The 27485-nt window shown below is 45.8% G+C and overlaps 1 protein-coding gene across 2 annotated transcripts in view; it reads right to left on the reverse strand.

The window, feature by feature from the left end:
• The window catches only part of DMRT1 (doublesex and mab-3 related transcription factor 1), a 63356-nt gene extending 37321 nt beyond the window's left edge, over positions 1 to 26035 (reverse strand). Inside the window, exons 1-3 of one of the 2 annotated variants that reach the window (XM_030004784.1) lie at positions 25751 to 26035; positions 22715 to 22898; positions 1229 to 1512 (exon numbers count right to left, since the gene is read on the reverse strand). In XM_030004784.1, the coding sequence (XP_029860644.1) occupies positions 1229 to 1512; positions 22715 to 22898; positions 25751 to 26035 (753 nt within the window). Of the gene's footprint in view, positions 1 to 1228; positions 1513 to 22709; positions 22899 to 25750 lie in introns of both variants that reach the window. The other variant, XM_041120905.1, reaches the window with a different exon arrangement.
• Positions 26036 to 27485: the final 1450 nt, after the last annotated feature.

The raw sequence follows: 27485 nt of genomic DNA on the forward strand, positions 1-27485 counted from the left end.
GAATAGTACTAAATGCAGACTGCCAGCTGTTGCTCCAGGAGGCCCCCAAATTTTCAGAAGGACCTTTCTGAAGAGAAAAGTGTCTAATGATAGGGAAGCCTCACTGAAGGTGATCTGGATAGCTACAGTAATTCTAATCACCCTGGTCTTAGTTCCAGCTCCCCAGTATCATAAGTTAAAATGCCCTTTCAGAGTTGGTCCCCGTGCCAGAATTGCTAGAAGAATTCTCTGTCAACAAAGGGAATGACCCATCTGTTCTTTTCAGAAAGGAAGTTTTGGCGGACATTTAATCTTTCATTCTTGAGTGGTTTCACAACAGAGCCTTTGCAGAAGGGAGCCTGCCCTCTCTTGATGCTCTAGAGAAGAGGTCTGCCCTCTCCTGCCCTTGGACAAGGGACACAGGCGTACGCAGACTCAGAAGGTGTAGCCTCCCGAGTTCAATCTCAGACAGAAAAGCACCGCTGTAGCCCAAGACCAAACAGCCTCAGGGTCACTGAAATGGCTCCAGTTACTTTTCCAAGAATCCCCTGCCTTGGCAGATTTTCCCTTTTTCCAGTCTCCGACCGGTACTAAGTTGGAGGCTACAATTATCAAGTCCTAGAGTGAGAGGGCTTGGTTGGCTTTATACCCTAACTAACGAAGTACGCAGAGCTCTGGTGCAAACCTCTCAGGCACAGCCTGTAAGCTGAGCTACCCAAGTCAAAATTGCAAGCCCTGGAGCTGACACTGCCAGAACGCACCATTAGCAACACGCCATGTCACATTCAACTGAGTGCCGCCAACTCACTGCACAACAGCATGGTCTCCTGTCTCACTTCAGTGCCTTGAATGTGAAAGATGGAAAAGAAAAGAACAGGGTCCTGAAGAGCAAAGCCTCTCAGAAATGACACCTGAAGCTCCCAGGATGCTATGTTGGGTAATTCAGTTGGAGTCTTTTTTCTGGAAAACAGCCCATAACCTACTATGATGTAAGTCAAAAGACAAAAACAAGTGGGTGCCCTTTATCTGTGCTTGCAGCAACCTACCTACACCTGTATCATTGCTTTCATTGTGCTGCACCACAACCACCCATTTCAGCTAACTTTCCTAATATGGGTCCTAACCCCACCCTGGAATCTGGTTCTGGTTTTGCACTGCCATGAAACCAGCAAACAGGAGGTCAGAATCAGGCCCCAAATAGCTTATTGTCCACCCCACTCTTCCATGAAGCACCTCTGTAACATCATACCTGCCACTGTTTTCCTGACTGGCTTGGCACGTATGTTGCTGGGAGGCTTCGAAGGCTGTTCTTCATGGCTGACCCTACAATCATACCCCCAGCCTCACTTGAGGAAGGCTCACTGGCCACTGCCATTTGGTACTGGGAGTAGTTGTACAGGTTGTTATAGTAAGGATACAGAGACGGCTGGTAAAAACTGCTGCAGCAGGTGGAGTCCACCACCAAATCAGACGTGCTCTCCAAGTGCCCTCTGCTGGGGATGGAAGAGATGTCCTGAATGAGCACCCGTCCCTCTGGAAAAGAAAAAAACCAAGCATTATGAAACAGGAGGCTCCGTGAAGACCACTACCTTTCACCTTCTGATGAGCTACTACTTCTCCTGAAGGCTGGACAGAGAGTAGTAAATAGGAAGAGGTGGGAGCTGAAAGGTGAACACGGCTGGATGTTTGGTGGAAACTCAAGTGGACTAATGTCTACTCAAAGCCCGAGACCACCACCTACATGCACTGCAGACCTCAAAACAGGTGACAAAACCAACTGCAGGTTAAGGCAATGCTCCAAGTCCTCAAGCAGCATCAGTTGATCTGATGATGGTTTACACTGGCTAAGGATGCAGCCCCGTACTATTTTTAAATAGGAACAGTGTGACAAGTCTCTTCTAACTCCCTGGAAGCAGAAAGGCTGTAGCTACAGGATGACTCCTCTCCAGCCAGTGTCCTGCAGGTGAGAGGACACTTTCTGAACAAGCCTCTAGACAGGGCAAACAGCCACAAGGCCAAGAGAAGGTGCAGCAGGCAAAGCACCGCATGATCAGCCAAGGTGTCTCAGAAACCCACACGCTGCCTCTGAGTAGCAAGGCCCTCAATCCTTGCCCAGCCTCCATACCCAAATACAGCTCCTGTTTACCTACAAAATCACAGAGCAGAACAAGATCCCCCGCCACTGGCAAAAGAGGAGAAGGAGGGGATTGCTTGTGACTTGCTGCCTGCATTCCGGAGTGCCTCCAGTCCGGAGGCCAGCCAGCTGCCCTCGCCAAGGTCTGCCTGCCACGTTGTTCCCTAAGATGGAGGTGCTTCTCAGAGGGTACTGTAAGTCCTGTTTTCCTCACTGCAGTGTCAATCGGTGCCTTGCTATATTTGCAAGGATGAAAAAGGAAGGTGCTTGTTGGTACTCTTTCACAGCCAAGCTCTCTCTGACACGCTGCAACAGCTACCTGGCCGAGTCAGACACCAGAAAAAACTGCCACAACTTTAGAAGGTCTAACCACACAGTGAATATACATTCACGTATTAAACAAGGGAGCAACTGTAAATCCCACCATCCCTGCAGCTCTGGTTCTAGCTCACACCCCTGTAACCCTGCCCTGCACCAATCCTTACACTGTTTGCAGCATAATGATCCCTTCTGCAAGCAGCTCCTGCTCTTCCCTTGATGTTGTCTAACTCTACCATGGAGGAGAAAAGGATGTGGCTTAAAGCATACTGATGAGCTCTCAAGGGCTATCTGTACGGAGATGAAGCAGCATGGACAACAGGCATTGTTGTGGTTTAACCCCAGTCAGCAGCTAAGCACCACGCAGCTGCTTGGTCACTCCTTCCCGCTCCCAGTGGGATGGAGAGGAGAATCTAAAAAAACAAGTAAAACTCATGGGTTGAGCTAAGAATGGTTTAATAACTAAAGTAAAATAAAATATAATACTAACAATAATAATATACAATATAATAACAATAATAATGAAAAGGAATATAACAAAAAAATAGAAAAAAAAACAAAACAAGAAAAGACAAGTGATGCACAATGCAATTGCTCACCACCCGCTGACCAATGCCCAAGCAGCAATTGGCCCCTCCTGGCCAACTCCCCCCAGTTTACATACTGAGCATGACCTTCTATGGTATGGAACATCCCTTTGGCTAGTTTGGGTCAGCTGTCCTGGCCATGCTTCCTCCCTGCTTCCTGTGCACCTGCTTGCTGGCAGAGCATGGAAAACTGAAAAATCCTTAATTTAGTATAAGTGCTACTTAGCAACAACTAAAACATCAGTGTGTTACCAACATTGTTCTCACACTAAATCCAAAACACACTGGACCAGCTACTAAAAAGAAAATTTACTCTACCCCAGCCAAAACCAGGACAGGCACGTATGAAATAATGGCGGTAAGAGAGATGCCAGGCAGGCATTGTCTAGTTTGTTTTGTGTCTTTCTGTTGGTATATCTGTACCTTGGTTACTTACCTGCAAAATGAATACGGTAGCATTTACCAGCCTCTCAGAGTCATGGTAACAACTTCCACTGTACTGTTTATTAGCTGAACACTAGATCCAGTGATTGGTTTTACCAGTTATTGCCATTTACAATGCAATTCTGCTTCACTTCTTCAGCTGCAATGAAAGCTCTCTGCAACCATGGATAGTCTCCTTCCAGGTCACTAAATTATACAGTGCCCCCATTCAGCTCTTGCTGACATTTTGTTGACATCAGTGAACTATACCCATTTATTAGCAAACAGAGCATTTTATGCCTCCCGCCTCTGATTTTTCTGACTCTTAACCCTATGCGAGCAAGAATCAAGCCAGCCTGCCTTTTTCATTGGGAGTACGTCTCAAATTTGCACAGAGAGCAGAGGAGTCTGCAATGCTACAAAAGACCCCTTGACAGGTTTTGCACTTTCATATTTTAATGAAATTTTATTATTGCTATGTTTCTGCTTCTGGGCAGGCTTCTCTTCAAATCCTTTTGCCCATGCCTTTGATAAAATCAGAACTTAGACCACTGGCATTGAAAACCCAACAATTCTGATAAATCACAGCACAAGCCTAACTCCCCTCCTCAAACTTAGCTCCCGAATAAAGCTGCAGTCCAATTGTTCTGCTTTTCATGCTGTAAAATAGAAGGTGAAAGCAAAATCCTCCAACATGTTCCCTGCTGGGATACAGATTTCACACAAGATAGAGATACGCAAGACAGCCAGCCGCAGAACTTCTAGCAGAGCTATGCTATGCTGCACAGATGTGCAATTTCTTCCAAAACCTCTGCAGTGTCTTGCCGCTTGCAGTGCATTGTAAGAAGGGATACTACTTTCCACTAAGAATACTCGCACCAGGAAGATGGGGCCTCTTTTCACCTACACATGGAAGGTGAGCCACCCTGAGGTGTCAGCAGCTAAAAGTAAGAGGGGGAGAAAGTAGCAGGCTTTCATGCAACTTTTGGAAAGGTCTCATGCACTACACTTCCTAACATGGGATAAGATGGGCTAGGCTAGAACAGAGACCTGCCCATAGCTCTCCACAAAATCATCCAAGCATCCTTGATGTCTCTGTGATGTTCCAGTGGCTGGTAGTGCTACACCTCCTTCCAGAAGAAAAAGCAGTGGTGGCAGTCTTCTGCTGCATTAAGTAGGAGAAAAAAATATGCTTTTTGCCCCCTCTTTCCTCTTTCTACCTCCTGTCTGTGGTTGGGGCTACCACCATTTGCCACCAGAGGTGCAAAAGGGTTTACTTGCTGCCACTCGTTTTTCCTTTATCTAGCTGTACAACAGCTGCCAGCAGTTCAGTGCTCAGGGCTGTTATGAATCCACCAGAACAGTCCTCCGCTTTCCTTCTGCTGTCCCTCCGCTCTCCAACAGTCTACAGTACTATCAGCTGGCCTCTCAAGACTCAGCATTTAGTCCAGAGAGGCGGTCACCTGCTCATTCAGCCACCCATGCACCCATACACATACATCCCCAGACTTCAGCAGCCTAGGGCATTTTTCTCTTATAAACGCAGAATTACGGAACCCGTGGTCCTTGTAACAGCCGTGGCACACAACCATTCTGAGGTGCAGCCATACCACAGGGATGTTCTCCAGCAAATTAGCAGAAAAAATGGGAGCCACAGGAAAGTTCAAGTGAAGGGACAGACACACCCAACTCCATACAGAACTAGGACTCCTGTGACAGCGCTGGAAAGACGTCCAGAAGTGTTAATTTTCCCTAAATCCCGAGCCACACCATGCTTCTGAAGGACTGGCAACATCTGACAAAGAGCATGAGAAAGCTGCCACACGCTTCAACTCACACTTTATTTATCCTGAATTTAGGAGATGAGTTTTTCTTTGATGTCATGCTTTGGGGCAAGTCTCTACTTTTTTTCTGTAACATGCGGAGGAGATTCGGTGCTTCACCTGGGAGAAGGGAGACATCTCATACAAGACAGCTTTGTGCCACCCAGACTGCAGGCAGATGTCAGATCAGACCAGGCCAAAGCACCCCAGGGGTTTCTCTAAACTCTTCGCAGTCTTGAACCAGCCAGCCCCTCTGGCTGCCTGGGATGCCTCTGGAGAGCTGAGCTCTTGCTGGTTTTCAGTGACTCTGGCATGCAATGGGTCAAGGGGAGGTCTGCAGTCCAGCTCTACGCTCTTATCCCACCCCCGCCTGGGTGAATCATGTCATCTCCTACTACTAAAGCATAGATCATGTATATACAACACATATAGAACGTACACAACTGTAAACACATTAAGGGGAAAGAGTTTTGCTATTATTGGAGAAAGCCCCGGAAGTCTTGACTTTTTTCTGAGCAATGAAAACTCAGGAAGAAAAGCAAGTCAGACCAGCCAGTACCTACATGGTGTACCTTCAAACAAGTGCTAAATGCCTAGGGAGCAGAATCAAAGGCCAAAGAACCCTGCTAAACTATCCTAGGGATAAAACAAGGCACTCGGAGATCTGTCCAGAGAAGATTTCATGTTCATCACACACCCAGGGCAGTTTTTGCCCCATCCATGCCACTTCTCTCCAGCTGCAGTCTGCTAGCCAGCTGGTGGGCAAGCACGCTGCTTCTGGGCTACAGCATCCTCAGGCACAGCCACTGTTTGCAGAATAGGGCAGATCTATTGGAAGCAATGGCTGTAACTAAGCTTTAACTAACTGGGGCTCCTCTGGTCAGTCTTTGGCCTGTACCTGTAATTCTTGACTCCTACCTACAGGCTGAACCTTCCTACAGCCTTGCCTCTGGCCACTCAATGAGCAAGGTGTCCTCCTCAGGGGAGGCTGTCAGCCCACAGCTGCGTTTCACACCAGCAAGGAGAGAATACCAAGGTTACGACAGCAGCTTTCAGCTGTGGATTTGTTTTTGGTTTTTTTTCCAAATGTAATTCAACACAGCTGAATGGCTCTGCTGGCAAGGAGATGGTCCTCCCCTGCCTCAGAGTTTGCCGCATTACAACACCTGCACATGAGGGGCAGCCCTGAGGTTCATTGCTCTAAGGGGAGCAATTTTCGAGAATTAAACTCTCAACAAGGCAACTGCTGCTGCACTGTCAGACTCCCACTCTGCCCCTCCACCTGCCCTTTAAAACAAGGGGGCTGCTGCAGGAGCTGGGCTCATGTCTTGGCTGTCTTCACCCTCTACATGGAAAAACTGGGAAGGGCTCCTGGATCTTTCCCCTGCCACTAGCCACAAATTTTAACATTTTGCAAGTTGCAGTCCGGACATGATTAAAAATATGGGACTGAACCTGTACAAGAAGGAAGAGAAATTAGAAGAGCAAACCTAAAGAAGAGTGGTTAAAATCCTCACTCTGTTTTTGGAACACCAAATCTACAATGTAGGGCCGTCAGAGGCTCTCCGTGTGTGAGCAACGCTCTTGCAGTGTGACAACAGTAACCCCTCATGCAGTTATGCCCTTGGATCTCTAAGCTCTTTTCTATGTCTTTACTAATTCCTGTAGAGAACTGGTGCTACTTTTTTTGCAATATGTACACAGTGTGAAATATGGCCCACTCTTTCACAGAAGATCAATATGATGCACGATAAATACTGTTATTGATCTTGCAGTGTTGTAGACGACTCTCTAGCTCTATGGCATATTAACAGTAGTTAACCAGTAATTCATTTCAGGATGGCTGGGATTTTCTTTCAAGGAAGGTGAGTTCTCGGGGTCAGCTCTACATGGGTCTTATACATTCAGCAACCTATAAGGGGCTCCTGCCTTCACTTAGCAGAGCATGGTGAAAAACAGTGGTCCAGTCCTCAGTTAATGTAAACCTGTCTCAGACCATTTACTTCAATAAAGCTACGGTGATTTACACGAATTGTGGATATGCATGACAAAATCAACACAGAAGCCAGTATATATAGATCATTCTTTCCCTTCTCACTTTTTGGGAGAGGAGAAATGTCAGAGAATTTACAGGAACTTCTATCATAATTTCTGTCTCACAGATGCAAATGTGTTTTTAAGCATACACAATGAGAAATGCAAACACTGAAGTTCTGTCTGTAACATTCATTCATTCCGTACATAAGCATGGATTATTTCCTATTCCTACCAGTACTGTCAAGGGCCAGTTATACATCTTATTATACACTGATAATAGTAATTTAAACATGCCTGGGCAAGCCTCTGATGCTGAGGTCAAATGGCACAGAGTCCACACTATAAGACTTTCTCAGCATCTAAAACAAGGTTGTAGCACCAAATTGCCTACTAGGAATGGTTACCGGACCACATTTGGGAATTTGAGGGAGAATATTATTCAGCTTGGGATGGACGCACACCAGGAACTGTTTTAAAAATCAGGATAGCACATACAGTCACGTTTCAATGTCTGGGAGCATGCAGTGGCATGGTTCAATTTACTCATGTGGCCGTAACAGAAGATTAGTCTCCATCTGATTGTGTATTTCAGAAAAGTGATTCTGTATATGCAGTGTGGCAATTAAGAGAATTTCACTCCCTGCATTTATTGACATGAGTTCTTACATACACCTATGGTTAGCAGCTTTTATTTCTTCTATGCCTACACAGACTCTATACATACACAGACATGCCACTGAAAATGTACAAGAACTGTGACTACTCAAGCAACACATTTACTCAAGAAGAGGTAGGCATAGCCATTGACCAGTGAGCAGAGTTCAGGTTCTGGTAGTTTACATTTCCTATAGTTTTCAATTCAGAATGACTGTTTTCATCACTGCAGCATTAATATCTTCCTGCAAGCAAGCCTCTGTGGCAGGAGACAGCTGTGCCATTAAAACACAAACAAATCAATTATTCAGTCAGGAAACACTTGCCTTAGACCTCAAATGAGTCTTGGATACGCACATGACAATTTCTCCTTGCTCAGTATATAAAGCATCAGTACACTCCTATTAACTAGTTTGGCAATATTAAGTCTCGCAATGTATTAGTTCAATTCATAGCTGGCTTTGAGGTCGGACAGTAGCCTTGAATGAGGCCGATCTGAAATCACTCCCTAACATCATAATCAGAAACACTGGAACAATATGTTTCTCCCATCAGACAATCATGACAGAGCTATTTCAGATGTCAAAGAAAGCTGGCACAACTGCTTACTTTCTGCTGAGACACTCTGCCTCCTGAGGAAGAAAAACCCGCACGCTTGCTCTGCCTTTGAGAGGAGTATTTCTGTTCTCTTCCCATTAGAAGTTGCGGATTATCTTCTGTTCCAGCATTGAACTTTTAGCTTGCTATAAAGTTAATGTGCTAGACAATGTTCATTCCAGGCAAGGCTGTGGGGCTGTGTATTTTCTGCCACCCCCAAAAAAGACCATTATCTGTAATTACCCATTACCATGCATAATTATTTCTTCTATTCTGGTCTATGGCCCCCAGGACTTTATGCTGTTACAGCTCACTGCATTATCTTATCAAATTTGTTAAGGAAGCTTTTTTGACCTTTTGAGCACTTGTCACAGCACATACAAAAGCTGGCAGTAAATTGTCTAAGCATGTAGTGTGTGATTTATTATTTGTACCCTGCATAGTGATACTGTACAAAATATTACACACTAACACCTTCCCCATTCCCACTCCCTGCTTTAGCTAAAATGAGAAGAGGAAAGGAAACCTCTTTAGTAAGAGAAGGAAGGGAATGGGAAGAGGCTGGAGACTCTCAATGGGAATTTGAAGAACACAACAGCAGCACATGGCTAAGCCTGAACATCAGGCTCTGGAGAAGATACCAGCTGCTCTCCACTCCATTGCCACCTTTTATGTTTGTCCTCTCCCTCCTCAGAGACTGATTCCACTATTTCGGCTTCTTTTCACACCGGTGTAACTCTGCTGAGCCCTGCTCTTTCACACAGAAGCCCATTTACCGCTCCTTCAGTAAGCAGAGAGAGGGCTTTAAACACCACCACCATCCCCCTAATTTACAGCTTCTGTCAATGCAGTACAGGTTCCTAAGAGACAAATTTGGTCCAATATTAGATTCACAGGGATTGTCCTTTATGGATACTGATGTGAATGCACGAAGGATGAGGTTTTGCTCTCCACTGCTCTCAAAGCTCACAGAGAAGTCCCAGGCACTGAACTGCACCCCAGTACCATTTGCTTCAGCTAGCATTCTCACCGCACTCTGAATCCACACACTATGTCCCTCTTCTTCGTAGGGACACTGGAGTGAGACCCTACAGAGAAGCAGGGCTCTCAAGAAAACAAGAAAGCTGACTCTGTGCATCTTGATTTTTGTCTTCCCCTTGGTCCTCTTTTCATCAATATACTCCAGAGTGTGCTTTATCTTAAAACCTCTCTTTCAGGTGCGTATATGTATAAAACCCTCAACCCACATTGCTACCTGAAAAGAGACATTTAAGGAATTACCATTTAGCAAATTCTAGTAAAAAAATAATTTTGATGCTTTTGAACCATGTAATTAAATAAATTTCCCAAACAGAAGAAAATCTGAGACACTTTTCTGCCATCATGACAAATAAAAGGGAATGTAAAGGATCAGGTACTCACTTTGGACTGAAAGTGCATGGTATAAATTACTGTAGCACAAGGTATGCAGAATCAGGCCTTTCAGATCTGCCCATGAAAGGCTTCTCCCTAAAAGCAGAGTGAAAAAAACAGGGACCCTGGACTCCTGAAAGCATCCCTGAAATGAGACCCTAAGAGATGGCTACCCGAGCCGCTGTGAAGACAAAACCCTTCTCTGTGTTTCTCCACAGTTTGCAGGCCTCTGGTCCATCGCTCTGTGCTGGCTCTCAGGCAGTGGGGAGGTGGAGACCTTAACAGCGGTGCAAGGAAGAGAGAGTCACCCTGTGTTCGAGATGAGCCAGCAAACACAGGCAAAGATCATGGTCCACAGAGCAGCAGGGGAGCTTGCGCTTGTACCCCTGTCCTGGAGCCCGGTTTCTGAGACTTACGGGGATGTCCTACTCTCATTCACACCTATGGAAAACCGTCTCTGCAGTCCTCCCAATTGTTTTGACCAGAAAGCTTTTGAGAAAAGCATGTTTCTTCCTCCCTCCCCCAATTGCCAACAATGCTACGACCCCATTGTAAGCTCAAATGTCAAATCCAGCGGTTCTTTTTCCTCATTTGGGATCGCCTGCCCAAACAGCCCTGGGTGCCCAGCTGTGCTCCGACTAACATCTATTAGAGGGAGAGGTCGAAAAATCTGTTATCAGCCATATCAGACGTGTGGGCTAAAAGCAGTCCAGTCTAAAGAGAATAAATCATAGCCAAAACAGCTTACTGCAACCACAGTCCATAGGTACCTCTCCGACTGTACCCAGGGAACACAGTTGCTCAGCAGAGATATGGCTTTCTTCTCATAGCAGAAATACACATTTAAAAAAAAAGAAGAAAAAAAAGAAAAAAATGCATGGTCCAACAACTCTGAGCCTCTTGCAGGCTCCTGGCCTTCTCCCTGGCGCTGAAGTGCAGGGACTGATCCACCCCACCTCCTTATCATGGCCCATGCCTCGCCTGGGCATTTATCACCTGCCAACTCCTACCACGTTTTTCACCTCCTCCCACCACCCCAAGACAAAAAAACCCAGTCATTGCACCTTTCCTGCAGCAGCTCTCTGACAGCTAGGGCAGAGCCGGGGTGTCCCACAACACCCCTCGCTGGACAAAGCAGCTGGACCCCAAGTTCAGCCCGCGTTATTGGCAAGGAGTGGGCACAAGGGCAGCACACGTCCTGGGGGGCAGAAGACAGCTTTATCCGCCAAGACATCAACGGCTGCGCTCTCCTGCTTCTCAAGGTTTACTCGACTGCCAGAACAACAGCCATTTTCACCCTGAAGGAATGAGCATTACTTGTTTCTTCCCTCTAGGAGTAATGCTGGAGTCATTATTTGAGCAAAGTGGCATAAGGTTTTCCAGTTCCACCTATAAAGGGCTAAACCTGTCCTAAGCGGAACAGCACATCTTACCAAGAACGACATTTGCCATAAAGAGGCCCTCTAGGATAAAAGTTAAGCAGCAAGAAAGCATTTCAAGAAAATCTGGGAGATCCTAGAATTAAGGCTGTCCATTATTGCCTTGCTTGAGCCCCGCAGTGGACGCACCCAACACACAAGCTTTTCATGGGATTCTGCATCCACATGACACTTCTGTTCACGATGTCAAAACCCATCCCATGAATCGTCACAGAAACTTCAACTTGAGCTGGTCTAGTCTGGCAAGGGCACAAGTGATTCAGAACCATCATATGGGGATTAATGAAATCTTAGATGAGAGGGTCACTAAAGGTCAAAATAAACTGCTGCCTCTCACCTCAGGATGTGTTTTCTGGTCTTTTAATCATTCCTGCATCTCCTGTCTGAGCCCTTCCAAGTTCAAACCCAAGTGTGGTGGTTCAGACCATGGCTGTATCCCCACCATCAGCTATAAAGAGAAGCCTAGGGAACACTAGGAACAGGGCAAACAAACGTGCTAACTCCCTCGCGCCCTCCCCCAGTCTCCCATCATTTTTGGCTCAGTGATGTTCCTGAGCCTAGTGTGGTATGCTTGCTTAATAACCACTAACGATCTCCCTTCCAATATCTGTTGAGAGCCCACTTTCCTGTATGTACAATGTCACCACGTAAGGAGTCCCACTAGTCCCACAGGCACCTGCCCAGTTTCAGGCACAGAAGACAACAAGCCTCCTTCCCACCATCACAGGGCTGTCTTAAAGGACTGTACCAGTCTTTGGTCATCCTTTTCCACCAGGAACCACTAATGTTCAGCATAGTACCCTCGTGGCCTCCAGCTCCTCTGCGGTGACAATGTTTCTTAGGGACAGACTCCTCCATTTTTCACTTCTGGTATGGGTTAAAGTGGCTCTTGTTTGCACGTGACCAACCATCTAGCCAACTCTCCCACAGTGCACTTATATCTTCTCCACGGCTTGCCAGTCCGTGCACCTTTCCATCACCTACCAAGGTGACCTGTGGCGATTCCAGGTTTGCTTCTAAGATACCAATGGGAAGACCACACCGCTTACAGACAAGAGCAGGTCCCTGTGAGACTTCTCCAGAAACACCACCGCACTAGCCTCCCCACTCAGACCCACATTTTCAGACTGATAGACTTAAAACCATGTAACACATACAATAATGATTTTCTGTCAATTGAGTTTCCTAATCAAGATGTCAGGGGATACAATAATCAAACGCTTTGCAGAGTTTGATTGCATTAATATGTCACTTTGTCAAGCAATTTTGTAATGATAAAAGATTACTAACTTGACAGAATCTTTTACCCATAAACTCCTGTTAATTCACATCCTGTAAGCATTCTTTAACAGTTGCATTTCTCCCCCTCCCGCACATTTCAGTCTGCTGCGGACTTTTCCGCTGTTTTCACAAAAACTGATGTCAGGCTGAGGGATTTGTAGGCACCCATCCTACCACACTTGCTTTTCTTAAATGCTGGCATGACATCAGCTTTCTTCCAGGCCTTAGGAATTTCCCCAGTGTTAAAAGACTTACTGGAAATCAGCATTAATGGACCAGAGAGATGTTCAGCCAAGTTTTCTGTTGGTTTTTGGTTGGTTTTTTTTTTTAATACTGCATGCAAGTAATCCGATCCTGCTGATTTCAGTTACTGCTGGAAATGAAAGCCGAATGTCACCATCTCCATATACAGCAACATTGGCTGCCTTTCTTCAAAGCAAAGATCTGAAAAAATTATTGAGCATTTCTTCCTCTCTTCCACACCTAGAACTGTTATCCCATAATGGGTCAAATGACTTTTAACTCTGTGTGTGTGCGTTCCTAAATACAATCAAAAAACCTCCCAAATTTAAGATTTTTAGTTAATTTTAAACTTAACACAGAACAATTTTTTTCAAAGGAAAATGTGATTTGGGAGAAAAAAGACAAGGAGGGAGAAATCCCAGCCAGAAGACTGCAGCTTGGCATAATGAGTTTCCCAGTCATACACACAGCCCCAATCCAGCTCCAGCTAAGAGGAGCTGAAATACCACCACTGATTTCAGTGGAACTGGAGAGGGCACATTTTGTTCACATTTAGCGTACACTTAATAAAAATGATCTGCTGCAAACATTTAACATGCAACTTAAAAATGCTCCTAATACAGCTGAAGAAATAAAACCTACAGAAAATAATTTTTATACCCACACTTAATGCAAGCTTCAGGTCCTCAATAAGATGTACACAGCAGCAAATTTCACTTTCAACATCTTCTGCCACTAACTAGAGCAGAGTAGTTGATCTTTTTATGTGAGCTGGGGGGCAATGCTTGCTCCTTCCTTACTTGCACTTTTGGTCTTTATAATACAGCTATAGTGATTGTATTCAAATTTTTATTGGCAAAAAAGAATGGCTTTAGTAGAGAAAAAGCACTCAAAATCTTTGAATGTGGCTTTGAATCTGTGAAGATGCTACGCACTATTTTAATGTGCCAGCATATGCTTGTTCACGCTGAACTGAGACAGCAGGATTATTTACATGTCTAAAACTATTGGCAGGCATGACAGCTAACAGGATCAGGACCAATAAAATTAGTGCTTCAGAAAATTAAGAGCACGAGAAACAAGTGCCATCTTCAATCTTCAGTATAACAGCTGGGAGTATGACTACTATGTGCGCATATATATGTATACCGGTTATTATTCATCTTATGATACCTGATTTGAGAAAGGAACTTACAAACATTTAACTCACTGCATTCAGACATCCGACATGCTACTGAAGTGTGTAATGGGAGCAAAAGTTATAATCAACCCAACTTTAAAAAAATAGAGGAAGAAATTTAAAAGACAAAGGAAATTAGGAACAAAAACTAGACTTCTAGACAGTGATGGAAGACAGCCCGGACACCTGCAGGTGCAAAGAAACAAATTGAGAGGAGAAGAAAGAAATTCGGTGTGGATTAAACATAAAGGGATTTAAGTCATTAACAAGAGATCAAAGAGAACATCAGAAGGGAGGGAAGGCTTTACAAGTGTCTGAGATAGGAGACCTTGGAGGAAATATGACTGGGATAAAATCATTATAGCTCACACTAAAAATAATAAAGGGAGTAGGACGATGGTTGGAATTAGCTGGACTCCATGCTTGGTTATAAGCTATATGATGACAGAAGCCCAAAAGGTTTCTAAAAAAGACCAGCTAGAAATAACAGGAGGGCTTTTTCACTCTGTCTACCTAATATGTGATGGAAAAACTAATATCAGGAGTGGTAAACAACCATTGTAGACACCCACTGGGCCTGGGCAAGTGAGCAAAAATCACATGCACGTGCATCACTTTTGTACACGATCGCCAGTGTTGCATGGATGCAACAACACCTGCACACAAAATCTGCTTCCATGCAAATGCAAATTGATCACTAATGGATTTTGTTCATGCCCAGCTGACAGACAGAAATGCACAGTGACTGGAACTACAGTGGCTTACATCAGCTGAGGTTCAGTTGTGCCCGTGACTATAGGCATCCAAGTCAGCAAATGGTGGCCTATGCTGTAAGCAATAGAAATAGTACGAATAGAGACTAGAGACAGGAATTGGGGGAAAAAAAATCATAAAATAACTAGGAATCCAAACTCATTGCAAAGTAAGAGAAGCTCAGTGCTTAACTGACTCTCTGCATGCTCTTCAAGAAAACATAGGACAGAAGTGCATGAACAATGTTTGTACTTAACTAACTGATGTATTCACAACTCTGATTAAGACTAGCGGGTACTCAAACTAAGGAGAAAGTTTAGAAAAGTTCAGAAAAAGAAAAAAAAAAGGGGGAATCAGAAAAGCATATGAAAAAGTGTTCCTACAAAAGAACCTTCAAAACTGCATTTTAGTCCCCATGTCATTAAGTGACAAGTCTACTTAAAATCGAAAAGGGGCCAACAGGCTGAATCAGGAAGTTAGTTTATAAATAAAGCAAATTAAAGCAGTCTTCAAGGTATAAGAAAGCACGTAAAAAATAGAAAAAGCAAGAAAACATGGCAGTGCTCAGTTAAGAAGGCGCTCAACTCCTTCACTCCCCATTTTTATCTTTTCTAAAAATGAAAAGAAAGCCCCACACATTCAGATAAGCCATAGTAACTGTTTCAAGGACACAGAAAGGAACAAGGGGTTAGCAGCAAATACTGTAATCATGTGCCCATGGATAGAAAATTCTTAGTACATCTTCTGCTCCTGCTCCATTCCTCATCTCAGTGTTCATAATGACAAATGGAAAGCACAAGCTGGCACAGAACACTCTCTAAACGTGAATGCACATACGCAAATGCCAGTGTGACAGAGGAAGAGCTTCCAAGGCACAAAGAACAATAGGGGCTGCCCACCAGCCCCACTGGCCTTCAGTGGGAAGAGAAACCCTGAGCACCCGGGTGCGAGGACAGTGTACACGGTAAAGCCTGTTCAGCACACAGCAAATGCTGCTCAGCATGGACCTCGCTCTAACCTGTAGCTCTACGTCTGGAAACCTCTCCTGGTGTGAGAAAAGGCGGACAGAAAGATGCTGCAAACACAGAAAGCCCTACAGCGAAAGATTTTGGAAAATGCACCAAACAAAAAAAAAATCGCTCAATTCTTCACGGGAAAAAAGCTCTTCTGAAACATGGAAGAAGGACGGAAATACCTGTTGAGCTGCCTGTGGGTTTTCCCCTCCAGCCCTCTGGTCAAAAGGCAGTCACAGAAGCCCTGGGGCTGAGCAGCCCTTCTCTCCTGAAGTAACTGGGTCTGGGTAGGTCACAGCTGGTCCCCCAGCACCTCTGCTTCCCCAGCACACTGCAGAAAGCTCTGCCCAGCCCCTGCCTCTGGTGAAGACAGCCCTGAGCAAGCCCCACAGTACCACTTGCACAGAAAAAGAAAAGCAATCTTCTCTGAGGTTTTCCAAATCGTTTTACACTAGTATTTATTTTTACACTTCCACTGAAGCTTCAGACAGCATTGAAAGCCTGAAAGGAAAAATGAAACTTTTTCTTTAGCTACTTAACCCTGAAAATCACAGCTAGTTCTATCTGTTTCACCAACACAACAGAAATACCACACTTTTGACAGTCTGTTCCTCAATGAATAAACACATATGGCACTTCAGACATTAGCTGAGTTAAAACACAGGCACCTACACACACACATGAAGCTGCAAAGACCACGAACGAATATTGCTTGAAAGGAGGAGCAGGGAAAGGGCAAGCTTTGCAAGCTCCAGCACTGGAGAATTAACTGGAAACATCTAATCAGGGATGCAGAACCCTGTAACATTATGATTTATTTAACACAGTCAAACAATAGCCAGAGGCAATGAATCATATAGGAGATGACAAAGCTGCAGGAGATTTCCGTCATCTAGTCTAACCTGCACATTGATCAGAGTTTACCCCTGTATTAATCACTTGAGATCGTAATCTAACACACTCTTAAACACCTCTCCTGATTATGCTTCACTTACCCCCTTGTCCTTATGCAGGTCACTCCGTTGCTAATTGCACTTCCAGTTAGGAGAAAAAGTGTCTACTGTCTAATTTAATTTTGTCTTTTTTAGTTTCAAGCCGTTGCTCCTTGTTATGCTGTCTCAAGCACTGTAAATAATCCCTCCCCCTCCTCCATATTATTACCTCTCAAATATTTATAGACTGTTATATCCACCCTTAGTCTCCTTTTCTACAAGTCATACATCATTTTTGTCACCCTTCCCTCTATCCTTTCAGATTTATCTATGTCCTTGTATAATGAGATGCTCAAAACTCCTTTGCAGCTTTTCCAAGTACGGCTAAACCAAAGCAGCAGAGATAGGCAGAAACGCCCCCCTTGCTTCACAAGCAATGCCTTTTTAAACAACTCCGAGCAAAACATACATGATTTCAGTAGGAACTGAAAATTACAAAGCAGAAAAAAAAAAAAATACTGCAGAGTGCTTTGTTTATCGCATAGTTGTAGTCAGAAATTTAAAAAGCCTGTTAGGGGAAGGTTTTATCCTAAACAAAAGGAAGATTGTTCAAAGTGGAACACTCCCTGAATATTTGCCTAGTCCAGCTTGAAAGAGATTTAGCAACTGCAAAAAACACCATACAGACAGACCATCTCCAGCAACTGCTTCCCAAGACAAACTCATGCTGTGGAAATAACGCCCATGCAAGAGAGATAACACAGTTCAGAAACTCTTACAAGAGACACATGCAAATGAGATTCTTTTTCTCTCATCTTAACTGTAACCAACTGGAGAAAAAACAGATGATTATGGATGGAAAGTTATTAGTTATTCACAGGTGAAGGATGCAAAACTTACTTCTTTGCCAGCTGTTACAATCCAGTGAAGACACACCATGTTCAACTACACTCTTTTCTTTTGAACAGAGATTTGCTGGCTGTGGGAGAAGCTGGGGAAAAGCACCAGGAAGCAGTGGATGGGGCTGCTTGGCTCTCAGTATTGAAGGAGAGTTGGCAGGACCAGGAAGCAGCCAGCAACTGAAACTGGTGATGAAGTAGTAGTGGGTGCAGCAGGAGAAAATCGTTGTTAAAAAGTAACAAGGAGACAAAGCCAAAAGGAAAGAGCAGGATGATGGACCAGTAACCACTGCAGACCCACCAAGATCTCTGAGGACATGCAGCCATCAAGTTAGCCGTGGCACAGGCAGGCAAAGCAGCTAATGCCTCCTTCCCCTTACTGCTCAGCGCTGCTGAGGCTGCTGCCACCTGAACTAGCCATCTTCTCCGCCACCTGCCAACCCCCATGATGCTAGTTTTCTGTTGAAATCTATCTTGGATTTAGTCATCGAATGCATTTAGGTCAAAAGAGTCAGGATTTCTTTCCCAGGCTTGCAAATGTTATCAGTATTGAGGCTGGCTGAATTTCAAATTTCAATATGTTGACTTAATGTCAATACAAAAAAGAGGGCATTTCATAGATTCACAGAATAGTTTCGTTTGGAAAGGACCTCTGGAGGCCAGCTGGCCCAAACTCTGCTCAAAGCAGGGCCAGCTTCCCAGTTAGATCATGTTGCTCAGGCACTATCCAGCTAAATTTTGAGTCTTCCCAAGGATGGAGGCTCCCCAACCCCTCTGGGCAACCTGTTCCAGTGCTTAAACACTCTCACGGTGAAATGTCCATGGCAGCTTCGTCATGTTGCTCATCCGTTGACTAAAACGAGACTTTTTTGACAAAATTGAAATTTTGACAGCATATGACACTATACTGTGAAGACTTAAAAGGACTTTTCTTTCAAAAAGAAAATTTCTCACTTTTTTAAAACCAGTCCATGGTATCTTCCAATTATAATAACTTGGTTTTTTACCTCATTACCTATGCAGAACAACATCTGCAAGTTCACAGCATCAATTTTTGAAATCACAATACAGTGTCATAGAAAAGGTCAATGCAAAAGATAACACCAGAAAAGCAAAGGAAGAGTAAAGAAGGCAAGGCAGGGTTTTCAGAGGCATCTAGGGCACTGCAAGTTCAAAGGGATCTCAGTACCATTCATTAGCCATAGTATTACTGCTGACCCCACTACAGTGTGTATTTATGAGCAGATAAAAACCCATCTGTTCCTCAAAGAGTTCCAAAGTTAAGGCAGCATCCACTTAGAGAAATGTAAAAAAGAACACTATTTTGTTTCCGTCACACATAATAAATGTAGCAAAGGGAAATAACAAGTGCAAGCTTATTACTCACAATTGCTGACAACGATGTTTAACTTGTCAACCAGTGATACTACGAAGGCACCTGAACAATGTCATTATTAATAGTCATTGCAAAGCCAATGGGAAATCAACCACTGCAGAGCACAGGAGCAGGAGCTGACATTTAGCATCATACAGTAATCCCATCTATATTGGATGCTTCTAAATTGGGCCAACATGAGCATAGAGCAGCAGAAAGAGGGGATGCTTTCCAGCACTTTCCAGTCATCAGGTGATATATGTTGCAGCCACCACACCCCATTCACCAAATGCCAAACATTACCCTTAGTCTGTGACAAGGACCAAATAAAATGGGAGGAAAGGTGAAATGCACTGTCTCCTTCCTTTTGTGTGAGCAACTCTCTCAAAGGTGTTTCATGATCACACCTCCCCAGCCCATGGTGACTTGTACATATTAAAATGGCCGAGGCACCAAACTGACATGGAACAGGGAAGAATCCAGGTTTTATAAACTGAGTGTGTCTGAAAGGCATGTTTTAAATGCCTCACCATAGTCTTTTCCTGAGTTTTGCACACTAGTTAATCTAACAAGATGTACTTACCCTACAGAAGGAAGGACAATTACCTCAGATCCCCTGGGATCATGACTTTTTGCTGCTCTGTACAATTAAATGGCCTTTGCTCTCAGCAACCTACAACTTTTTGAGGGAAAATGCACAGAAACTACAACACCTGTTCGCAAGAGGCTCTGCTAATGCCCTGTGACCACAGTCTGCTCAATTCCAGCTAACCTGCAAATTCCCAGTTTGCTTTTGATTGGGGAAGATACGGTCCATCCAAAGTAAACACGATTTCCAAGCTTGAGATGGTAAATGCACAAACCCCTATGCTATGACCATGACAATTCATTTCTCCCCTTTTCAAAAACAGCATGTCATGAAGGGATCTGAAAAATTGTTTCTGGCCTCTCCAGGTGTCACGGTATTTCTGATCTGCCGATAAAATAGATACAGCGAGGAAAGACTCTCTCTCTTTGTGTGACTCCTTCACACATTATTCCTCTGCTGGCAAACAATGCTCTGCGTGATGGGAGTCCAAAACAAGAATTGCTCTTGTGAAGCCAAAAACTTACAGGACGAAGAGAATTACCACTGTCAAAACCACCTCTTGCCTAGTCTAACGTGTGTCATACAGGGCACGCTGCACTCCCAGGAGCCACTGGTTCCCCTGGGGCTTGCAGGGAGCTGCTGACTTCCCCTGCCACAAAGGGTTTCACTCTCTCTGCCTGCCTTAATGATTACTGTAAATTCTTGCAAAATCAGCATTTCAGCCTACCAAACTGAGACACTGTGACACTTGCTCCAACAGGGTCTCTCATTTTGCTTGCAGTTGAGGGTACCAATAAAATGGTAAAACACCAATGCAAGAATCCTTTGAGCAGCTGGTCCTGAAACAACTTGATACCTAAACCTAACCTAACCTAAACCTAAAGAACTTAATGTCACATCATACCTGGCAGTTCCTTATCTAACAAAAGATCTTTATATGCTAAAAAGAGAAAGCTTCAGAATATTTAAGCAGTGTTCCTCACTGAAAAATCAGACTTTTCAGGGTGAAGCCTGTACTCTGACATCTGATGAAGCCACCCTACAGGTCTGGCTGAACGCAGAGCACCTTCTGCAGCTTCAGAGCCAGCACGCAGTCACCGGTCGTGTTAAATCCATACCCATGAGTACTTTACACTGCTTTCAACAGATTTACCTACCAAAATTATTTGGGACAGAACTTTATGCAGTGCAGTCGCTTTTGAGCTAAGCATGAATTTCTGTTGCTACTTAGGAGCCTAAAAACAAAGTTATGAACCCGATTTCATATTCATTCCCAGATCCCTCCATTTCTGGTGAACAAAGCTGACCCTGCCTTGATTCTTGGCTGGAATCACATCTTCTCTCTGGAGATTAATCTATGTATTTTAAATGTTGTCACCCACCCACAGTTATTTAGTAAAATGCTTGAGAAACAATGTATTTGAATTGCTCACAAAGAAAAATCCACTGTAAGAAAGATGACTGCAAAGCATTTACAATTGTTTTCACCAAAAAATTTCAAATAAATTACTTTAAAATTAGGCATTTTCATGTTTTCATGAAAGTCTTTATTCAAGCATGTGAATTGCCTTAAGCTTGTTTAATGAATGTTTTTCACTAAAGACCACAATTTAATTCAATTAATAAGAGATTATTAAAGTGGGGTTAATAAATTAAATACCTCCACTGACATTTTAAAAACATTAAGAGTAAAGCTTATGCAAATTTTGTTGCCAGTAAGACAATTTCATTTTTTGGCCTCTCTGTATAAGCAAGCTCTTGTTCTCTTGAGTTACACACAATCTCTATACATTACTGAATATACTACTTTAATCTTCAGCCAGCTTTTTCCACGTCTATAGACAAAGCATGCAGTAATCCAAATATGAAAGGAGTAATTGCATCGATTCAAAGGTGACACTAACATGACTGCAATAATGAAAACAAAAAAACTAATAAAAAGCTATTTATTGTTTTATCAACCAGTTCTTCTAAAAGCTTCCCAAAGAAATTCCTCCACATCGGTCTGAAACTGCCTGTCTGCAATGGATGCAACAAATCCATCTGACAAGTCTTTAAATGGCCCACAAAACAGTGATGTTGTTTGACAGATACACATATGCGCTGTCCTTTTATTAGTTAATGCAAGGCATTGTCCACTTTAGAAACATCTTTTTAAGCCGGAATTATATTCACCTGTATTATTGACATCAGCACAGATGATTAAAAATGAATGAAATTTCCTTTTCCTTTCCTCTATGTTTGTTTGCTCTTTTCTTTTTTCTGTCTATACAGAAGTCAGTTACATTAGTTTCATTTTTATACTTATTGAATTGCTGTATCTGTCAGGCATAAGCTCTGCATAGAAAAAAAGCACTTTGCCTAGAGTCTTCATTCCATACCTTTAAGTCTTGGTTGTGCTTAGCCATGGTTATACTGAATCTGCAGACAAATACTGTTTGGTTTTTTTAGTTTTGGTTTGGTGGGGTTTTTTGTTGTTTACAAGGGCTTAATGCAATACAGTAAGGTGCAGCGGAGTGGAAGGACTGCATCAGTCCTTTGTAGTTATCACACCCGGCCACACACAACAGATGCACCACCACGTCAAAACATGTAAAGTGGGCAGCCTTCTGCTGCTGGGGTCAATGATATTACCTACATACTTGGCTCCTATACAATGCTGAAAACTCCGGTTTTGAAGAAGATACCCTGCCAGCCAACACGCCGTTGCCAGGACTGTGGCAGGAGCACATATTTTGGGAGAAAGGAGAAAACCTCCTCATAAATCTCTACTTGCAGGTATACACCCTACTGAATTCAATTACAGCACCAGTCTATACCAAATTAATTTCTGATTTTCAAGTAAAAATAATCAACTAAAGTATGAAAGACTGACCCTGGGTTCTTCCCTTTTGATAACCACATCAACAGTGCAACGCTGTTCCTGGAGAGGGGACCCTCCACAACCCCACCACTGCAGGCAGGGGAAGAGGTGCAACAGCAGGCAGTCGTAAGCAACGTCAGCCCTCGCCCCCAGCAGTGAGCATCGCTCTCCCAGCACTTTACCTGATGTTGTGCCAGCTGCCATCATGGCTGTATTCACCGAGTGCACAGGGCTGCCGCTTTCCAACAAGAGACAAGAGCTGCCACCACTGTTCCTCTTAACGAACGGCTCGGGGGAACTGGGCAAGGGCACCGGGTGGCTGATTCCCAGTTCCTCTTCCTGAGCTTGCTGTCTTCTCAGCGCAACCTGGGAACAAGAAGACAGATGCTGGGCATGCTCTCCGGCTTGAGCACAATTTATAATGGCAACAACAAAAGACTCAAACTCAAGGCTGTTTTTTCCTCTTGGTACTCTATGGTGTTGATGTCACGATCCAGCCAGTGGGTAGAGGAGGATATAAAGGAGGTTATAAAGCTATTTAAAACCAACCCCTTTTTGTGTCCAAACATATATGAACAAACCTATGAAATGCTGGTGCCATATACATCTTCCTCCAATGAGGCCACATGAAGATGTATTAAAACTGACCGCACTCACCCAAGACAGTTGCTTTTGGGCAAAGCATACTGTGAAAAGTGTAGTCACTACCCTCCTCTCTGCTGATACACAGCTGCTGGGGATAAGAAATTAATCTACTTGCAGGGCCCTGCTGTGCCTCTTCATTAATATAAAGCAGCTCTTCAAAAGGACTTATACCTGCACTCTGCTCCTGTCCAAGGCTGCTGGGCTCCCTCACTGGCTCTTTGCTGGAACTCTAGCCCTTCAAAGGAATTTCAGTATACTGTACACAGACAGCCATCATGGAAGAAGCACGGCAAATGTGGGGAACTACCCTGCAAGCATCTCAGGCAGTGTCACACACATTGCAGGTAGCTGGCCAGGCCTGGAGCAGCAGGAGCTCCACACTTCTTTCCCATCACTGATGATGTTCCAAAGCCTAGCCAGCACTGGCCAAGCCCACAGGCACTACACTGTCTGGACACGGGTGCAAACAAACCATGTTTGTTGCTTACTAAAAATACAGAGGACCCCTCCTGCCTCATGTGGACTGGCAGATCAATTTTGCACAGCTGTCCACCCATGCCAAGTTGTGGTACATGTCCAGGCAGTATATATGACACTGGGGGCCTTACAGCTACCTACTCTGCAACTTGCCAGGTGACTGATTTGCATCTGTATTTGAACCTTGGAAATCTGTCCTAGATTACAGACTGGGATCATGGGCTTTTCCTGCTGGAAATTCTCCTGCGTAACTTGGACAGGATCTTCCCTCCACTTCCATGTTCAGCAGCAACAATCTTCTAATACAGATGCATAATACCATTAGAGAAATTAATATCTCTTGCAATAAACACATACCAAACAGGAGGTGTAGACTTGCAACCACCACGGGTAACTTTGACTTCACAAGCCAGTAACCTTGAACTGTAAAATTCCACCACCGCCAAGAGGCTTACTGCAGAAAGATATTGTAAGGGGGAAAGACAGACTTTCAATGTGTAACTCCTACACAGATAAGGTTTAGTTAGGGAGGCTTCAAAGCCACTTTCAAGTACTACGCAGGGAAGAGAAAACCCCCAGGAGGACCACGACCAGAATCTTACCAGGAGGCATTCGCTGCCTGACAGAAGCTGCTGGGCAGCAGGAAAAACAGTCTGTGCAGAAGGGGACACTTGTGCAGGGAATACTCCATTTCATGTTCCCTCCCCCGAGGCAGGCAGCAAAGGGATCCAAGTTTATTATTCCGTGGTTCTCAACAAGCAGAGAAAGCACATTAACTTGGGCATAACAACAATTTCTGGACTGCCACGCCGCAGACAAAGAGAAATTATCTAAATGAATGAAAGCTCCCAGTGGTTTCAGGGGACATTTAGTATACCTGCACTGAATAGTTACATAAAAAAGTGGGGAAGGATTTAATCCAGAGCTACTAAGATTTTTAAAATCTGTCAGTGGGATGCTCATTTTATGCAGGATTACAAAGCTCTGCGTGCACATTAATTGCAAACTGGGTCGGTGGGTCTGATACCACCGCCTATACCTGCACCAGTAGTCCTAACGCCTTCCAACTAATTTGTCTGCAGGGGACTATTTGCACGAACGAATACGTGCAACGCCAGTCACAGAGCTCAAGCACGCTGGTAGCCATTACGCTCCCAAGACTCCTCTTAATGAAGTTTTCGAGATAAGGATCACAAGGACTAACACAACGGTCATTTACATCGCCAAAGAGTTGTGACTTCAGCGGGACTACCCAACGGACAAAGTTATTCGTACGCAGAACTGCATGCAGTTTGGTTTCTTGGCGAATACCACTGAGTCCTCGTTTGGATTTAAGATGACCGAGCCACGCTGCTATTTACAGAGCCGCTCTATGCAAAATCAGAAAAACCGCTGTTAAAAAACCAGTCACTTCAGAAACGCACTCAACTAAAGCCACCTAGCATCAGGAAAAGCAGATACACCGGACCTGAAACCGCCAGCGGAAAATATTCTCGCTAACCAATTATTTGGGTAAATTACCCACTGCCTGGCTAAAAACGAGCTGAAAGCCGGCCGTTCGAGGTTAACTAGAAGTCCTCCCCCCCGGCGGCGTTAAAACCGATCCGCGCACTGCAGGGCGGCCGGCAGCTTGCGGCTCTGCCCATTTTCGGGCGGAGATGCGTGCAGGGGTGCTCGGAAGTGGGCAGCCCAACGCCGGCCGCTGCCGCCTGCCCCTGCCGCTAGCGCAGCGTGACTTAAAATCCTACGCGCCTTCAGGGCACCTCCTGGTTTTCTGCCGGAGAAACCAACACCCCACCTAACGTTAGAGAGAGGCGGCGAAAAGCCTTGTTAATTTAGGCAGACGGCGGTGTTAACTCCAGCCCGGGGCCGGGCTCCCCCCGCGGCCGCGCTGTCTCAGCGCACCGCACCGCACCGGGGCCCCGACCGCCGGGCTCCGGCGGGCACCAACGCCCTCCGGGGCGCGGAGGAACGACCCCGCCGCCGGCAGCACGCCGGCGGGACGGACAGCCCACCCCGCCCCGCCCCGCTCCGGGCGGGCAGAACCCGCCGAGGCGGCGGCGGGCATCGGCGGCGGGCCGCCCCGCGGGGCTCACCTGCGCTGCCATCACCCGCTGTCGCTCGGCGATCAGGCTGCACTTCTTGCACTGGCAGTCCCGCCACATGCAGAACCGCTTGTGCCCCTTCAGCGGCGAGGAGTAGCCGTGGTTGCGGCAGCGGGCACACTTGGGCAGACGCGGCGGCTTCTTCTCCGTCGCGGCGGCGACCCCCTCTGCTGGGGCGGTCGCCATACGGGCCGCCGTCTTCCCGAAGCCGTTCGTCTTGCCCCGCGGCCCCCCGGCGTCCGGGGGCTTGCTGAAGGCCGGGGAGTCACTGGACATCGCGGCGGGCTAGGGCCAGCCGAGCGAGGGGTCGGCACGGCTCTGCCCTGCCTTGCCCCGTCCCGCCCCGTCTCGTCCCGTCCCGTCCCACCACGCCGCGCGTTTTGGCGGGCGGCGGTCAGCCCCGCGTCGCTCCTCCCGCTGCGGCCCCTCCCGACCGGTGCGGCCGGCCGCGAAGCCCTCTCCCCGCCACGGGGCAGGCGCCGGGGGTGCAGGAGCGAGCCGCCTTCCCTCCCCGCTCCTCCTTCCCGCCCAGGCCGGCCTGGGGCGGCCTTCGGCGGGGCGGCGGGTGCTGGGCCGCGGCGGCCCCAAAGCCCCGGCTTCGCGCTGGCGGTGCCGGCGGGGCTCGGCTGAGCCGCGCTGTCCGCAGGGCCCGCACGACAACGCGCCCCTGGCCCCCGGTCGGAGGCGGCTCCGCGGCCGCCCTGCGGCCTCACTGCCCTCCCTCCCTGCCGGGGCCGGAGCGGGCCGCGTCCACGGCGGTCTGAGGGAGCAAGCCGGGATCCAGAAAGGCCATTTTTAAGGCCCGTGTTCCCCTGGGTTGCGCAGGCCGGGTTTGGTTAGGCGAGCGACGTGGCCTGGCCCAGGGAGAGGCGTGACGCCCCCAATACAACGCCGGCGTTGCCGCAGCTCAGCTGCTCTCCTTCGTGAGGCTTCTGGCTCCTTGCTGGACTATGTCTCTGGGTGGCAGGTTACCTTACGCTCGTACCCCTAAATGGGTATAAACACACCCCCATCAGTATCTGTGTGGGCAGGTGATCCCCACAAATACAGACAGCGAGGCTGTGGTGACAACTTCGCAACCAGCACCTCTGGAGCAGGCCTGGGCGGCTGGAGCGGCTGCACTCTGCCGAGGAAGACGGGGAAGATGCTTTTTCTTTTCTTTTTTACATAGGCTCCCCTTCCAACTCGGCACTACGTGATTTATAGACCCAGGCAGCTCTACAGATATTATTTACAGTATTAATATTTCCTCTGTTACACCTTTAAATCTTTCCGGGCTCAACTTCAGATGACGCTATCTTCATGCTGAAATGAAACTATTAAATTACATCTCAATCTAAGATGAATGACAACTGTCAAATGAGTGACTCAACAGAGATGAAGCAGAAAGCGCCTGAGATTATGTGAGGCTGATTTATAAAGATTGCATAAAGATTTCTATAACCCCAGCTTCATGACTCAGCATATCGGATGGTAATAAGTTACAGTAGGTAGAAATTTATTTCTGCTAGAAGAAGCCAAGGAAAGCTTTTCCCCCTTCGAGATCAGCTATCTCCCAGCTAATTCTGCTCAGACTGAGCCTCCCTGCTGGAAACGATCGGTGCCTATGCCCGCCTGAAGAAAGCCCCTGATCCTTGCTGCTTGGTGCTTTGCATTAGCATTCAATAAATTACATTTAAAGAACTTTTTACTTCATGGTACAACATTGGAGACCTTTATGGTGCTT

This window comes from Aquila chrysaetos, chromosome Z, assembly GCF_900496995.4.
Source record: "Aquila chrysaetos chrysaetos chromosome Z, bAquChr1.4, whole genome shotgun sequence".
Taxonomy (NCBI): domain Eukaryota; kingdom Metazoa; phylum Chordata; class Aves; order Accipitriformes; family Accipitridae; genus Aquila; species Aquila chrysaetos.